The 17,816-nt window shown below is 49.1% G+C and overlaps 1 protein-coding gene and 1 long non-coding RNA gene across 2 annotated transcripts in view; both read right to left on the bottom strand.

The window, feature by feature from the left end:
- The window catches only part of LOC140729247 (uncharacterized), a 119,265-nt gene that overhangs the window by 32,262 nt on the left and 69,187 nt on the right, over positions 1 to 17,816 (bottom strand). The window lies entirely within an intron of this gene.
- Positions 1 to 17,816, bottom strand: part of LOC140729246 (phosphatidylinositol 4,5-bisphosphate 3-kinase catalytic subunit alpha isoform) — a 137,544-nt gene that overhangs the window by 26,045 nt on the left and 93,683 nt on the right. The window contains exons 8-12 of the mRNA XM_073048808.1: positions 15,193 to 15,298; positions 9,180 to 9,332; positions 6,037 to 6,171; positions 2,789 to 2,913; positions 1,613 to 1,694 (exon numbers count right to left, since the gene is read on the bottom strand). Coding sequence (XP_072904909.1) covers positions 1,613 to 1,694; positions 2,789 to 2,913; positions 6,037 to 6,171; positions 9,180 to 9,332; positions 15,193 to 15,298 — 601 coding nt within the window. The remainder of the gene's footprint in view (positions 1 to 1,612; positions 1,695 to 2,788; positions 2,914 to 6,036; positions 6,172 to 9,179; positions 9,333 to 15,192; positions 15,299 to 17,816) is intronic.

Consider the following 17,816-nt stretch of genomic DNA (forward strand, 5'->3'; position numbering starts at 1 on the left):
TATGTTGAAAAATAAATGTGCTAGGTTTTCTAAAATTGACTCCTTCTACCTTAGGCCACAAACTTACCAATCACCCCTCGTATTTACTTATTTATTGAAACACAGCACAGAATAGGCCCTTCTGGCCCTTTCAGTCATGGTGCCCAGCAGTCCTCCAGTTTAACCCTATCCTAATCACAAGACAATTTACAATCACTAATTATTACTAACTACCAGCTGGTAAGTCTTTGGGCTGAGAAAGGAAACTACAGCACCCGGAGGAAACCTATGCGGTCCCAGGGAGAACGTGCAAACTCGTTTCAGGCAGTGGCGGGGAGTAGGTGGGTTACTGGGCAGTGTGGTTTGTTGAGCCGGAAAGGCCTGTCCTATGCTGGATCTCTAAATAAAGAAATCATATACAGCTTATGTTTGGGTGAGGGGGTGGAGATACACCTCTACCTCAGGAGGCGTGAACTGCTCTTTCCCTCCCCAGGTCACCCCTGGTCACCTGCTTAGCCCCCCACCCCCGATCAGGGTCGCATGAAGCCATGGGGGCAGGCGGTGGACGGTCATATGAGAAGCTGGTGCATATCCCAAGTCCGGGTTATGTGACCACTGACGTCAGGCGGACAATCTCTGAAGAGTATTGATAGTGGCTGGGATCACCCGTCTTATTAAGACACTGTCCAGAAGAAGGCAAAGATAAACCACTTGTGTAGAAAAATTTGCCAAGAACAATTGTGGTCATGGAAAGACAATGACTGCCCAAGTCATCGGACACGGCACAGAACAAACTGAACATGGCAGCTGTCAGAGAACTATCCAATCCCACACAGCAGGGAGGGGCAATTTAGAGCGACTGAGTAACCCAGTGGGAGGAAGCCAGAGCACCCGGGCAATAAACGTGGTCACAGGGAAGATATGCAAACTCCACACACGCAGAACGCCAGAGGTCGGGATCGAGACCGGATGGCTGGAGATGTGAGCTAGCGACTATCCACTGTGCCACAGTGTCACTGAAACCCCTCTCAAGGAAGGAATCACTATGATGATCAAGGAGAGAAATCTGTTGCAACTCACACAAAATGCCAGAGGAACTTCAGCAGATCAGGCAGCATTGCTGGAAAGGGAGGGGGAAGACACCAAAATAAAAAGGTGGAGGGAGGGGAAGGAGAATAGCTGGAAGGTGATAGGGTAAAGGTAAAGGAGGTCTTAGAGAAGGCCACATTGGGGGCACCAGACACAATAGCCGATCCCAGCTGAAGTGTTGCCTCAGCTGGAAGGACTGGTTGGGGCCCTGAATGGAGGTGAGGGAGAAGGTGAATGGGTAGCTGCAAAACTTAGCCCACTTGCAGGGGTAAGTGCCAGGTTGGGAGATTATTGGGGACTAATGGACAAGAGAATCATGGAGGGAGCTATCCCTGTGGAAAGCTGAGGGGAAGGGGAGAGGTAAAAATGGGTATGGTGGTAGGAAACCTGTTGCCCTTACACAGCCTGGACAGCGGGCAAGGGGACTGAATCCTAACTGTTCTGGGATGACTGGAACAAGACAGAACATACCAGTACTGTCTGCAACATCCTACCAACAGACCAAACAAAAATCATGGAGAGTGCAACAGGGAGCCGTCGTTACCTGGGCAACTTCATCCCGCGAGTTCCACTTCACAGATAATAGCAACTTGGGTAACGTCTCTGGTATGTTAACACAGTAATGTCTGAAATGGGAAATAGAGCGATGAGTCATCTTCACCGGTACCGTACTCCGGTGTTACACAGTGACAGACCCGTCCCCACCGGTACCGTACCCCGGTGTTACACAGTGACAGACCCGACCCACCGGTACTGTACCCCGGTGTTCCACAGTGACAGACCCGTCCCCACCGGTACTGTACCCGTGTTATACAGAGACAGATCCGTCCCCACCGGTACTGTACCCCGGTGTTATACAGTGACAGACCCGTCCCCACCGGTACTGTACCCCGGTGTTATACAGTAACAGACCCGTCCCCACCGGTACTGTACCCCGGTGTTACACAGTGACAGACCCGTCCCCACCGGTACCGTACCCCAGTGTTATACAGTGACAGATCCGTCCCCACCGGTACCGTACCCCGGTGTTATACAGTGACAGACCCGTCCCCACCGGTACTGTACCCCGGTGTTATACAGTGACAGACCCGTCCCCACCGGTACCGTACCCCGGTGTTATACAGTGACAGACCCGTCCCCACCGGTACTGTACCCCGGTGTTATACAGTGACAGATCCGTCCCCACCGGTACCGTACCCCGGTGTTATACAGTGACAGACCTGTCCCCACCGGTACTGTACCCCAGTGTTATACAGTGACAGACCCGTCCGCACCGGTACCATACTCCGGTGTTACACAGTGACAGACCCGTCCCCACCGGTACCGTACTCCGGTGTTACACAGTGACAGACCCGTCCCCACCGGTACCGTACCCCGGTGTTACACAGTGACAGACCCGTCCCCACCGGTACCGTACCCCGGTGTTACACAGTGACAGACCCGTCCCCACCGGTACCGTACCCCGGTGTTACACAGTGACAGACCCGTCCCCACCGGTACCGTACCCCGGTGTTACACAGTGACAGATCCGTCCCCACCGGTACCGTACCCCAGTGTTACACAGTGACAGATCCGTCCCCACCGGTACCGTACCCCGGTGTTATACAGTGACAGACCCGTCCCCACCGGTACCGTACCCCGGTGTTACACAGTGACAGCCCCGTCCCCACCGGTACCGTACCCCAGTGTTATACAGTGACAGACCCATCCCCTCCACTACCTGTGCCTCCAGAGAAAGTCCTTCTCCTGCTCTGTGATCTCAGACAGCGGGTCACGGGTGTAGATATTCCGGAGCTGCTCGATGTCGTTGTCTGTCAGGTTACTGTCTCTGGCCAGCCGGTTACTCTGCGTGAAGTAGAGGCTCATTAGTCAGAACATGGGGAGACTCGTTCACTGTGGGGGGCACGTGGGGAGACATTCACTGTGGGGGTCACGTGGGGAGACTCGTTCACTGTGGGGGGGGGACATGGGGAGACTCGTTCACTGTGGGGGGGCACGTGGGGAGACTCATTCACTGTGGGGGGCACGTGGGGAGACATTCACTGTGGGGGGGACATGGGGAGACTCGTTCACTGTGGGGGGGCACGTGGGGAGACTCATTCACTGTGGGGGTCACGTGGGGAGACTCATTCACTGTGGGGGTCACGTGGGGAGACTCATTCACTGTGGGGGGGACATGGGGAGACTCATTCACTGTGGGGGAGACGTGGGGAGACTCGTTCACTGTGGGGGGGACGTGGGGAGACATTCACTGTGGGGGGCACGTGGGGAGACTCGTTCACTGTGGGCGGGCACGTGGGGAGACTCATTCACTGTGGGCGGGCACGTGGGGAGACTCATTCACTGTGGGGGGCACGTGGGGAGACTCATTCACTGTGGGGGGGACGTGGGGAGACTCATTCACTGTGGGGGGACATGGGGAGACTCGTTCACTGTGGGGGGGACGTGGGGAGACATTCACTGTGGGCGGGCACGTGGGGAGACTCATTCACTGTGGGGGGGACGTGGGGAGACTCATTCCCTGTGGGGGGGACGTGGGGAGACTCGTTCACTGTGGGGGTGCACGTGGGGAGACTCATTCACTGTGGGGGGGACGTGGGGAGACTCATTCCCTGTGGGGGGGACGTGGGGAGACATTCACTGTGGGCGGGCACGTGGGGAGACTCGTTCACTGTGGTGGGTCATGTGGGGAGACATTCACTGTGGGGGGGACGTGGGGAGACATTCACTGTGGGGGGGACGTGGGGAGACATTCACTGTGGGGGGGACGTGGGGAGACGCAATCATTGGGTATCACAGTAAAACGATGTTCGTGCCAGCAGGCCGGAGACTACCCAGACGGAACACAAGGTGTTGCTCCCCCACCCTAAGGGGGCCATGGAACAACATGTCAGAAGGGGAACGGAAATCAGAATTAAAATGCTTGTGGCGGATGGAGCATAAAGTATACCTTAAAATTATGCCCTCTCATACTAGCCATTTCCACCCTGGGAGAAAGGTGCTGGCAGTCCACCCTACTGATGCCTCGTATCATCTTGTACACCTCTGTCTCCTCTCGTTCTCCATCATGTTGTTCAAGGTGTTGCTGAAGGTTGCAGTGTTGGATGAGATGTTTTTACCCACGTCCCCCCTTCTACTTTCATCAGAGAAACCGGCCGAGAGTCTCAGTCATCAGTGTTTCAGTTGTAAAGAATGTACAACGCACGGCCAAACCATTCAGCCCATCCAACCTTGCCTGCCCCTCAACAAGATCACAGCCACAGCTCCAGTCTCTCCACTCAACTCCCCGGTCATAACCCCAGGCCCAAATGTACCGAGGTGGCACAACAGCCAGAGTACCAAAGATCCTCCATGAAGATATTCTTCCTCATGTCGAAACCACGTCTTCAGTCCCTGGCTTCTGCAGCAACAGGACCCTAGGAGTTTTCCCCACCATCTCCCTGGCCAAATCTCTAGCCTTCCCGAGCCTATGCTTCCCACCTCATGTTCCCGAGCCTACGCTTCCCACCTCATGTTACTTGAGTGCCATTGGCAGGAGGAGTTGGAAGACGCCCCCCGTTTATTCCATAGAATCTCATTTTGATGGGACTCTTCACCCAACCCCAAGCTATAAAAACATAATGCAGGTAACCACACCACTATGTCTGATCACAGAGATGTCACCAGACAAGAAAAGCACAGGGCATTTCAGAGGGCAGGTAGCCGCGCTGCCAGGTCTGATCACAGAAATGTCACCAGACAACAGTAGAAGACATTCATGGTCAGCCCTGATGTCATTGCAGATCGTTCCATTACCAGAACTCTTGTTTCAGGAAGGCTAACAATATCATCAGGGATGTCTTCTCCCTTGACCATTCCCTTCTCCCTCTTCAGGAGTTTGAAAGACTGGACAAACAGATTCAAAAGAGCTTTTTCCCCACTGCTGTCACAATCCTGAACCAGTCACCTCTCTCACATCCCCTTCCCATTGGGGCTGCCGTGTTCTCAGACTTTCAACTCCATCTCTGCCATCAGAAACAGGTTTATCATCACCGACACACAGAAAATTTTAAACACACGGATACGAGAGATTCCGCAGATGCTGGAAGTCCAGACCAACACACACAAAATGCAGGAGGACCTCGGCAGGTCAGGCAGCATCTACGGAGGGGAATAAGCAGAGACGTTTTGGACTGAGACATTGAGCCATCTGGCGCTTTGCTGTCTCCAAGGGAGCTCAGTGAGGTTTCGAGCGGAGCGAGCAGCCTCGCGGCCAAGAACTCTGCAGATAGTGCATGAGCCCATTTCTCACTAATCTTGCCAATGAAATCATCGAGGTGAGTGGAGGGGCGCTCTCTACCAGCCTCTCACTCGCTGCTACCAGAGGAAGGTGTCCGCGAGTGACACCCTCTCTCTCCCTTGCTGTTCCTGAAATAGGGTGTCTGTGAACAGACGGTCTCTTTCCCTCAGTGATGCTGGAGTCCTCAATCCTAGGGAAAGCTTAATCAACGCAGTTTGTAGGTTAGACTCTCTAATTCACGTTATGATGTTTCACTTTTCTCTGTTGCTATTTTTGTGCGATTTTGATTGTGTGCCTCACAGCACTGGGTTGTACTGACCCGAATAGGCCTAGACTCTTTCGATGACTGTGGGTTGGTGTTTTATGTTCCATGTTTCTTAGTTGTTCTTTCCCACCCCTTCCACACCCCCCCCCATTACACAACTTGTTTCTCTTGTGTGTGGGGAGGGGGTGTTTAATGTTTTTCTTTGAACAGGTTCCATGGTTTTCTTTGTTTCGTGGCTGTCTGTGGAAAAGGTGAATCTCAGGGCTGTATACTACATACATACTTTAATAACGAATGTTCTTTGATGATTGAATAACAATAAACTTGATAACCAGAGTGGAAGCCAACTGCCCTCCAATCCCGTGGGGAGGAGCGAGGGGCGGGGGGAGAGAAACAGATTGATCCACCATGGATCCCAACTTACCAGCCCCACCAGGCAGTAGTTGAAGCCCAGCTCCCTGGACATGCTCCAGTTGGCGTGCTCCTCAATCTCCGCAGCATCCGGGAACTTCACGGAGTTGCTGAACCAATTGAATTCCAACTCCAAGCAGGGGGTTTCCTGGAAATGCAGAGACCGGAGAGAAACGGCCATTACAGCAGGAAATCATCAGCTCCGCAACACTCACACCAGCAACGAGCTCCTACAAAACGTCTTGAAAGCACCAAGATCTCCAAAACGAACCTCCCGTTGAAATGTGACACCGTAAGGAGAGAGGGAAAAGATGAAAAAATGAACAGAGAAGCATCAATTTGTTTGCCAGAGGTTGGCGAATCTGTGGAATTTGTTGCCATAGGCAGCTGTACCAAATCATCGGTATAGTTAAGGCAAAGGTTGATAGATTCTTGATTAGTCAGGGCTTGAAGAGAAACGGGGAGAAGGCAGGAGATGGGGCTGAGAGGGAAAACGATCAGCCATGATGAAATGGCAGAGCAGACTTGATGGGCCAAATGGCCTAATTCTGATCCTATATCTTATGGTCTTATAGTCTAACTGGTCATTATCACATCTACTGAGATACAACAGTTCATAAACACAAGGGATTCCTCGGATGCTGGAAATCCAGAGCAACACCCACAAAACGCTGGAGGAACTCAGCAGGTCAGGCAGCGTCTATGGAGAGGAATAAACAGCCAACGTTTCGGGCTGAGCCTTGATGAAGGCTGCTGAGTCCCTCCAGCATTTGTGTGGCTACTGAGGCACACTGAAAAGCATTTTTGTCTGCCGTCTGTCAGATCATTTCCTACACAAGCACATCGAGCAAAAACAGAATGCAGAATGAAGTGCTGCAGTTAGAGAAAGTGCAGTGCAGGCAGACGATAAGGTGGAAAGGCCACAATAACATATCCTCATCAGAGGATCAGAGGTGGAGAGGGTCAGCCAGGTTGAATTCCTTGGTGTTATTATTTCAGAGGGACCTGTCCTGGGCCCAGCACACAAGTGCAATTACAAAGCACGGCAGCACCTCTACTTCCTTAAGAGTTTGCGGAGATTCAGTATGAAATCTAAAACTTTGACAAATGTTTACAGATGTGTGGTGGAGAGTGTATTGACTGGCTGCGTCATAGCCTGATGTAGAAACACCAATGCCTTTGAAGAGAAAATCCTGCAAGAAGTAGTGGTTATGGCCCAGTCCATCACGGGTAAAACCCTCCCCACCATTGAGCACATCTACATTAAATACTCGCAGAAAAGCACCATCCATCATCAGGGACCCCCACCACCCAGGACATGCTCTCTTCTTGCTTTCCATCGGGAAGAAGGTACAGGAGCTTCAGGACTTACACCACCAGATTCTAGAACAGTTATTACCTCTCAATCATCAGGCTCTTGAACCAAAGGGGATAACTTCACTTGCCCCATCACTGAAATGCTCCCACAACTAATAACCTGACTTTCAAGGTCTCCTCATTTCATATTCTCAGTATTTTTTCACTTATTTATTATTTCTTCTTTTTGTAACGAAGAAGTTTGTTGAAGTTTGTTGTCTTCTGCACCCTGGTTGAACACCCTAGTTGGGCAATCTTTCATTGATTCTGTGATGGTTATTACTCTATAGATTTATTGAGCATGTCCACAAGAAAATAAACCTCAGGGTTGTATATGGTGATATATATGTACTTCCAAAATAAAATTCACTTTGAACTTTGAGACTGTGAGGACAACACCTCGTTTTTAGTGTAGAAAAGGTACTTTCGAGAGTCTGATAGCAGCAGGTTTGAAACTGGCCCTGAGCCTGGTGGTACATTAGAATCTTTTGTCCAATGGACGGGGAAGAGAAGAGAGACTCCATGTACTCAACTACCTTTCTAATGAATCATCCCTGCTTTAAAAGTATTCGACGATTCTACACCCGCTGTAACTCTTCTTCAAAGGGCAAGTGTTCATGATCGTAATAGAAAATCACCCATCTCTCTCTCTTATTGTAAATGGACAATCCAATATTTTTAACAGAGCAATTCCAAGTTGTAGATTCTTCTAGAAGAGCAAACCTTCTCCATACCCACCATGCTGCAACCCCTCAGTACGTCCTCACTCACTCCTAAACCTCCAGGTATCTGTGCAACCCTGCCTCATAACCAGCCCATTCCAGGACAAGAACATTAGAATAGAGGAGAAACAAGGGACAGCAGATGCTACCCCTCTATTTTTACACTATTTTTAAAAAATGTATTTCTTGTAATATTGTACATTTTATGTCTTGCAGTGTACAGCGGCTGCAAAACAACAAATTTCATGGCATATTGTACATCAGGGCTAACAAACTTAACTCTGATTCTGAGAGGCAGAGGGACTTAACGTGGACTGGGTTCCCGTTCTGAGGCGACAGTCGGTGGAAATGTGGTGAGGGGCATCAAGAAAAGAACTGAATATGATGCACTCAGTTTCATAAATGCACCCAGTGGCCACTTTATTGGCCCAGTGGCACCCAGTGGCCACTTGCTCGTTAATGCAAGTATCTAATTGGCCAATCATGTGGCATCAACTCAGTGCACAAAAGCATGCAGGCATGGTCAGGAGGTTCAGTTTTGTTCCGACTGAACATCAGAACGGGGAAGAAATGGGATCTAAGTGACTTTGACCACGGAATGATTGCTGGTTCCAGACGGGGTGGTTTGAGTATCTCAGAACCTGCTGATCTCCTGGGATTTTCATGCACAACGACCCCTCAAGTTTACAAAGAATGGTGTGAGAAATAAAAAGAATATCCAGTCAGCAGCAGTTCTGTGGGCGAAAATATCTCGTTAATGAGAGAGGTCAGAGGAGAATGGCCAGACCGGTTCAAGCTGACAGGAAGGTGGCAATGTCTCAACCAAACATGCATTACAACAGTGGTGTGCAGAAGAGCATCTCTGAACTCACAATACGTCAAACTTTGAAGTGGATGGGCTACAGCAGCGGAAGATCACAAACACACACTCAGTGGCCACCTTATGGGGTACTTTAACTGGGAAATCGAGACAAATACAGACTATATACTAACAATATTCGCAGGGAAGTCTGGAGTACATGAGGGGGTGGGGAATGGACCCTGGGACAAACGTCAAGAGCCGTGGCTGCACACTCACCTTGTTGGGATTGGAGCCTGTCACCCCGATGGGGTTCAGCAGGTCCTCCATTCCGTGGGGTACGGGCCACAGGTTCAGAGCCATCTTCCCAGAAACCAGGTTGTCCATGTAGTCAAAGAGGTTGATGTTACCCCAAGCCAATGGACAGTGCTCCTGTAGAGGGCAAATAAGGAACAGTCATAAAATCCAGGACCAACAGGCTCCGGGACAGCTTCTTCCACCAGCCCATCAGACTGATGAACTCACGCTGATACAATTGTATTTCTACGCTATATTGACTGCCCTGTTGTACACACTGTTTATTACTATAAATTGCACATTGCTCATTTAGACAGAGGCGTAATGTAAAGATGTTACTCCTCGTGTATGTGAAGGATTTAAGGAATAAAGCCAATTCAGTTCAATCCCACTGTAGGGACGGGAGATGCTGGGTGGGAGAGAAGTTGTGGTTAGGAGGTTCTCAGAAGTTATACATTCATACATATTTTGCGTGGTTGTATTTTACTGAAATTCTCTATGTGCTCGTTATCTTGTATAGGCAAGGGTTGGGCCTCAAGCCACGGTGTCACCTGGAGTGGTGGGGGGTGCGCCGGGGGTGGTGGGGGGGGTGCGTCGGGGGGGCTGAAGTCGGTGCTGCCAAGCTCTATTGTGGGGTCCGTGGGGTCTGGACTTTATACACGCGTACTTCGTGGCATACAGATTGCCATTTTATATTTTAAGCAGGGTTTGTAGTTGGGTAGATGGAGCTCGTCAGCCTGGGAAGGTAGTCCATCTAAGAGAGGGAAAACTCTGGTTTTAACCCTCCGCTGCCTTGCGGCCATACCCACTCATGGGAAAGGCTTCGGGAGTAAACCCTGAGGAAGAAATCCGGAGCCGGGTCCCTAAGGCAGTTTGATGTTGTTTACAGCTTCACTCTGGCAACTCCTGTGATGACAATGGAGCCAGGCTGTATCGGCCTTTGCCCTTCCCTTGGACAACATCAGTGGCGTGGAGAGGGGAGACTCGTAGCATGGGGAGCAAGACTTTCCAGGCACAGATCCGTGGTCTTGCGAGACTAATGGTTGCCATCCACTTTGTGTGTATGTACTTTTACTGATATTCTATATGGGCTTGTTGTCTTGCATGTGCGAGGGGGTGGGGGTTGGTGGGCACTGGGGCCAGTGCGCTCCCCAGGGGTGCGGGGGGGGCGGAGATATGGTGTGGCCAGTGCTCACTCAGCAGGAGACGGGCTCTGTTGTGGTCGACTGTGGATTGATTCCGGACTTCATTGCGTAATTGTGATACCATTTGTGTGTGCTTTGTGCTGTGTGTGACTGTTAGTGCTGTGTTTTGCACTTTGACCCCCGGAGTAATGCTTTCTGTTTGACTGTCTTCACGGCTGGTTGAATGACAATGCAACTCGAATTGAACTGATTTGAATTGGAACCAACGATAGAAGGACCTCAGGACATCCGAACAGACCAACACGTCACCCTCAGAGGAATTTGGAAAAGACAACCGGGAGGAGCTCGCAGACAATAAAATCATAGAGCATGAAGTAGTTGTGTTCACACTGACCAGCATGCACCCAATTACACTAATCCAATTTTAATCTTACCCCATTCCCAATCAAAGGGTTAGGATCAAGAGTAATTTCTCCCTCTTCCTTTTCCCATTCCCTATCTGACTCCCCTTTTACCCCTTCTCTCCTAACCTGCCTCCTCTTTTCCGTTTCCTGTGGTCCACTCCCTTCTCCTAACTTCCTTCTTCTTCAGCCCTTTGCTTTTACCACTTACCACCTCCCAGCTTCAACGTCCCTCCCCGACCCACCCACCTTCACTCATCACCTGCCAGCCTGTGCACCTTCCCCATCTCCACCACCTCCTTATGCTGGCTTCTTCCCCCTTCCTTTCCAGTCCTGACAAAGGGTCTTGGCCCAAAATGTTGACTGTTTATACATTTCCATGGGTGCTGCCTGACCTGCTGCGTTCCCCCAGTGTTCTGCGTGTGTTACAAAGGGTTAGATTGTTCTTCAGGGTAGGTTTACATTGGAGGCCTTTAAGAGACGTTTGGATAGGGACATGGATGTGAGGAAGATGGAGGGATTAGTGTTTGGGTGTTTCTGATTTGCTTATTAGCTGGTTCAGCACAACATTGTGGGCTGAATGGCCTGTTCCTGTGCTGTACTCTCCTAAGTTCAAACTCACTTACACACAGGGCAGGGCTACAGACCAGTTAATCCACTGACCCTGCATATCGTTGCGATGTGGGAGGGAAATGAAGCACCCGGGAGGAAACCCACATGGTCACAGGGAGAATATACAGACTCCACACACACAGCAGCAGAGGGCAGGATTTGAAACTGTTTCCCTGGCGTGGTGAAGCAGCAGGAAGTCTCTGCCTCTCATCATCATTATGTGCCGTGTCGTATGACGTGGGCAATCATGGTCACCGTGATTGTTCTTGGCAGATTTTTCTACAGAACTGATTTGCCATCGCCTTCTTCTGGGCAGTGTCTTTACAAGACGGGTGACCCCAGCCATTATCAATACTCTTCAGAGATTGTCTGCCTGGCATCAGTGGTCACATAACCAGGATTGTGATCTGCACCGGCTGCTCGTATGACCATCCACCACCTGCTTCTTGTGACCCTGATGGGGAGGGGAGCTAAACGGATGCCTCACCTTGCCCAAGGGCGACCTGCAGGCTAGCGGACGGAAGAAGAGATGCATCTCCACCCCGTCGTGCCTCTAACCCTCTGGAATTTTGAGGACTTTGTGTACAGCATGAAGGAAGCGGGGTGAGACCATCCTGAATATGAAGGATGGGGAGGGTGGCCGAGAGTGGGTCGGGGGGGCCGAGAGTGGGATGGGGGGGCCGAGAGAGGGATGGGGGGGGCTGAGTTACAAACCTATGTGCTCATTCAGCTATGTGTTAAATGCAGGGGTCTTCTCCACCCTCTCCCTCTCTACTGGCAGGTGAGAGGAAGGTCCTCACTATCATCGAGTGAAGTGAATGTTCCTCAACTCCTCTAGCTTTGAAAAAAAAGAACAATTCTTGTGGAGCAGACTCGATGGACCAAATGGCCTAATTTTGCTCCTATGTGTTAAAGTGTATTACATTTGGTATTCACAATGTGGTGCCTCCAACATCTTCACCTCTTTCCTAAAGGATCTCTCTCAAAAACCCTAATGGGAGACATTACAACACTACTACACAGGATGCCTAGCTATTGAAGACGGGATAATTATTCATCATATTCATTATTATTATGCGCTGTGTCGATCATGGTCTTCCATCTGTCTTTAATCTGAGAAGTTCTAATAAACTCTTGAAAACTCTTACCTGTCTATCCCTTGATGTAACTCGTTAATATCATGCGCTGTCAACCACGACTTTTCCTTCCACCAGTTTTTCTCATTACTGCAAGATGTTCAAGCTTCTCTTCTCTCCGTACATGTCCCAGAAATTCCACCTGCCCTTTCCTGATTGATGGTATCAGCTCTCTTCTTATTCTAGCTTTTCACAACACTTCCTCATCCAACACTTACTCTGTCCTTCCACGATATTTTGAAACACATTTCTGCAGCTTTGAGTGGCCTTCATTTTGCTTTGATATTGTCCAATGTTTGTTTCCTTATGTTAATGTGGAATGAACGTGGCACTGCAACACTCTGAGTTTCGTACCCATAGAAATCGTCATTCTTCAGTATCTTGCTGAAACGCTCAAATGTGTGTTTAGCAATCCTAATCTTTCCTCTAACTTCAACATCAGCCCAAAAGTTGTTAGCACAACACTTTACAGTACAGGCGACTCAGGTTCAATTCCTGACGCGGTCTGTAAGGAGTTTGCACGTTCTCCCCGTGACCGCGTGGGTTTCCTCCAGATGCTCCGGTTTCCTCCCAAATTCCAAAGATTGGTGGGTTAATTGGTCATTGTAAATTGTCCCGTGATTAGGCTGGGGTTACATCAGGGGATGCTGGGTGGCACAACTTGAAGGGTCGGAAGGGCCTGTTCCACGCTGTATCTCAATAATAAAGTAAAATTTTTCTGCCAGTTAGCTTCCATCTACATCCTCGGTTACTGTACTCTGTCAAAGGAAATAGCTCCTTACTGCTTAATGTCACAATGCACTATTGAAGAGCCAGGGGTATCGACATTCAAACATGGATTCGAAAAGGCTGGCACAGTGTTGCTGCTGCCTCACCGTTCCAGAGACCCGGATTCGATTCCAAGCTTCACCAGTGTCTGTGCGGAGTTTGCACGTTCCCCCTGTAACCCTGTGGGTTTCCCTCGGGTGCTCCAGTTTCTAAGCTGTGAGGTTAGATCAATTGATGGCTGTTGCAATGGTACAGAAATATAAGGAGGTGGATGGGACCACTGTCTGGAAGGAGTGCATATGTTCTCCCCGTGACTGTGTCCATTTCCTCAGGGTGCTCTGATTTCCTCCCACAGTCCAAAGATGTACTGGTTGGTAGGTTAATTGGTCACTCTAAATTGTCCTGTGATTAGGCTAGGGTTAAATCAGGGGTTTGCTGGGCGATGAAGCTCAAACCCTATTCTTCAGTAAATTTTAAAATAGTTGCTGGTCTGCCCTCTCGCTGTGGCAGGAGTGATCTCCCTCTTGCTCTTCCCCTCGTTAGTGAGAGAGTGGGCCTGTTGAGATGCCTTGTGTTGGGATGGACAGTTGTTTTTGATGGTCTACATATCATGGTCTCGGGGGGCTTTCCTATTGCTTGCATGGTAGGTGGTGGGGGGGGGCTGATGCTCTTTGCTGGAACAAGTGGGGGGGAGGGTTGATGCTTTATTGCTACTTGTGTGTGGGAGAGGGGAGGAGGCTTTGGGGGTTCTAATGATTGCCATTCTCTGGGTTTTCTTTTCTCTGTTCCGTGGATGTCTGTGAAGAGTAAGGATTTCAGGTTGTATACTGTATACATTCTCATACATTAAATTGAACCGGTAAACCATTGAAAATTGCAAATGTCTGTGGGTTATTCGGCCGTTGTAAATTGCCCCCCCCCCCCCCGTGTGATTGGTTGAGGGGCAGAACCTGGAGGGGGTGGGAGTTGACAGGAACGTGGGATGGGAATAACACGGGATGAGTGTGGGATTAGTGTGCAGGATTTTTTAAGCTGCCCATCAATCCGCCAACATTTCGGGCCTCCATCTCTGGCAGTGTTCACAGCTTCCTTCACCGTGTCAGTAATTCTGCTGTAATGCGATTCATTAGACAATGCTATCTGCACAGGGTACAGGGCGATCAGCAAGGCCTGCTTTTTTTGCTTATGTAAATAAGGTTGAAAGAGTACAGAGAAAATTTACAATGAGGTTGCCGGGTCTGGATAATTTAAGTCGTTGGAAAGATTGAATAGGTTAGGACAATATTCCTTGGAAAGTAGAAGATTGAGAAAAGATCTGATAGAGGTGTACAAAACTATGAGGGATATAAACAGGATAAATGAAAGCAGGCCTTTTCCACTGAGGTTGGGTGGGACTACAACTAAAGGTCATGGGTTAAAGGTGAAAGGTAAAAGGTTTATGAGGAGAAACGTCTTCAGTCAGAGGGTGGTGAGAGTGTGGAACGAGCTGCCAGCGCAAGTGATGCATGTGAGCTCGATTTCCATGTTTAGGAGAAGTTTGGATAGGTACATGGATGATAGGGGTATGGAGGGCTGTGGTCCCGGTGCAGGTCCATGGGATGGGCAGTTTAAATGGTTTGGAATGGACTAGATGGGCCGATGGGCCTTTTTTAGCGCTGTACTTTCCTATGACTCTAAATTAGCATTGAAGACAAGTTTTCTGTAGTATACAACTTTCTATAAATGCATGTTTTCTTACAAACATAATGTGCCATAGCTGAACTAACGCTAAGTTGCATGTGGAACCAACGCGCCACAATAAATTCCTTATGTAGTGGATTCTGGCTGACGTTAGTGTACAATGAAGAACCTGGTTCTGGACTTGGGCTTTATCAAGCTCATCAAAGGCGCACAGTTGCAAAAGTGTCCCCACCCAAAGCCTGTAAACTCCCACCTCTTTGGCTCCCTTCCTCCCCTTGACGGAGCAAATGGACAGGCAGAGTCGGGCGGCTCGGGGGATGTCGATGAGGTAGATGTCGTAGGAAAGCCACTCGTTCCACCTGCAAAGACAACATCAAAAGCAAGCATTCAACGGAAGGTCCAGAATTCGAGGCAAAGCGACAGAAAGGAACAAAAGTGGACATGTGGGAGAACCACCTCCCTCCTTCGTTAACAAAAGGCTCAGCAGAGGATGTACTTCTTGTGACAACTGGTAGGATTCTGTCTTCCCCAGAACATACTGGTGAAATTCTACACAGTCATCATAGAGAGCATCCTCACATCAGCCATTACGGTCTGGTTTGGTACAGCATCCTTTCATAATGTACAAAAACGACGGTGAGGTGTCAGGTCAGCAGTGAAGGTCAATGGGTGCAGTCTGCCATCTTTGTGGAACTTGTGTGCCCAAGACAAGGAAACAGGCAGGGCACTCTCCACCCAGCAAGCTTCGGGAAAGCACTATTAAAACGAAAACTTCACGCCATCTTAAAACCTTCTTCCCCCAGGCAGTTAATCTGATCAACTATTCTAGTTAGCCCTCCTCTTCCCTCTGTCTGTAACCTCAGTCAGTGCACTGTAAACACTTTAAACCAGTTTATAATGCTGTTTACATTGTAAATTCATGGTGGTATTTATGTACATGCACATTTTATTCCATATCTGCACTTTAACCTCTGGAGTATTTATATTTTATATAATTCTTTATTATTATAATTGTTTTATTGGTGTATGTTGAACCAACACACCACAATAAATTCCTTATATAGTGGATTCTGGTTAACCAGAGCAGCCGCTAATTTGGGTCAACTCTCAAAGAACATAAACTAACCGAGCAAATAGCCAGGATTCCCTTCATTTATTGGACACTGAGCTGCTTAACTGGGGAAGGAGACTGTTGCCGAACAGTTTCATGTCAGTTGTGTGCACTGGTGTGGCCGTTAAGATACTACACCATGCTTAGAATGAATGGGTTTTAAATAGCGTCAGTCACATGGGCTTATGTTCAAAAAGCAGTGAACTTTGTCACTGATAGATCGCGAGAAATAAGCACTAAGACAATTCAGAATTGTTTCGCTCACTGCAGTTTTAAGAATTCAGGCCTGGAGATGCCAGAAACAGTTGAGATTGAAAATGACATGATTTCACCACTTCAACGAGTTAGGAACTATGAAGAATTTGAAGGTATCAACAATCATCTTTACTGTTACAATGAAAATGAAGATTTGAGGGATGCAATCATTGGAAGGATCATATGATTCTGTTATGGTTACTGTTCTATAGATTTATTGAGAATGCAGACAAAAGTGAATCTCAGGGTTGTATATTGGATATGTACTTTGATAATACATTTACTTTGAACTTTGCATGAGCTGTCAATCAAAAGAACACAACAGCATACACTGAAGGTTCAGGGTACAACTCTGAAATCTGTCTTCACCAGATAGCCACGAAACAAAGAAAAGAATGGCAGCACGATCATCAACCCCCAAATCCCTCCTCCTGCATAAAAAAACAAGCAAAAATGGAACAGGCACGTTCACCCCATCCCCCTCCCCTGCATACAAAAACATGAGAAAGATCGGCCAAAAAACACAAAATATAAAAAACTATAAGACTGAAAAAGGTCTACAGCCCAAGTCCATATCCAAAGTGCAGAACACCCAGGTAACATTCTCCAAACCTTTCCCTCTCCGTAGCAGAGCGATCCTCCAGCGATCAACTCTCTGTAGCAGAGTGATCCCACCAGTAATCAAAAGGCAGTCTCCCCTCTCCATAGCAGAGTGATCCCACCAGTGATCAAAAGGCAGTCTCCCCTCTCCGTAGCAGAGCGATCCCACCAGCGATCAAAAGGCAGTCTCCCCTCTCTGTAACAGAGTGATCTCACCAGCGATCAAAAGACAGTCTCCCCTCTCCGTAGCAGAGCGATCCCACCAGCGATCAAAAGGCAGTCTCCCCTCTCCATAACAGAGTGATCCCTCAGTAATCAAAAGGCAGTCTCCCCTCTCCGTAGCAGAGCGATCCCACCAGCGATCAAAAGGCAGTCTCCCCTCTCCATAGCAGAGTGATCCCTCAGTAATCAAAAGGCAGTTTCCCCTCTCCGTAGCAGAGCAATCCCACCAGCGATCAAAAAGGCAGTCTCCCCTCTCCATAGCAGAGCGATCCCACCAGCGATCAAAAAGGCAGTCTCCCCTCTCCATAGCAGAGCGATCCCACCAGCGATCAAAAAGGCAGTCTCCCCTCTCCATAGCAGAGCGATCCCACCAGCGATCAAAAGGCAGTCTCCCCTCTCCATAGCAGAGCGATCCCACCAGCGATCAAAAGGCAGTTTCCCCTCTCCGTAGCAGAGTGATCCCACCAGCGATCAAAAGGCAGTCTCCCCTCTCCATAGCAGAGTGATCCCTCAGTAATCAAAAGGCAGTTTCCCCTCTCCGTAGCAGAGTGATCCCACCAGCGATCAAAAGGCAGTCTCCCCTCTCCATAGCAGAGTGATCCCTCAGTAATCAAAAGGCAGTCTCCCCTCTCCATAGCAGAGCGATCCCACCAGCGATCAAAAGGCAGTTTCCCCTCTCCGTAGCAGAG

The sequence above is a fragment of the Hemitrygon akajei genome, chromosome 6, assembly GCF_048418815.1.
Source record: "Hemitrygon akajei chromosome 6, sHemAka1.3, whole genome shotgun sequence".
NCBI classification, from domain to species: domain Eukaryota; kingdom Metazoa; phylum Chordata; class Chondrichthyes; order Myliobatiformes; family Dasyatidae; genus Hemitrygon; species Hemitrygon akajei.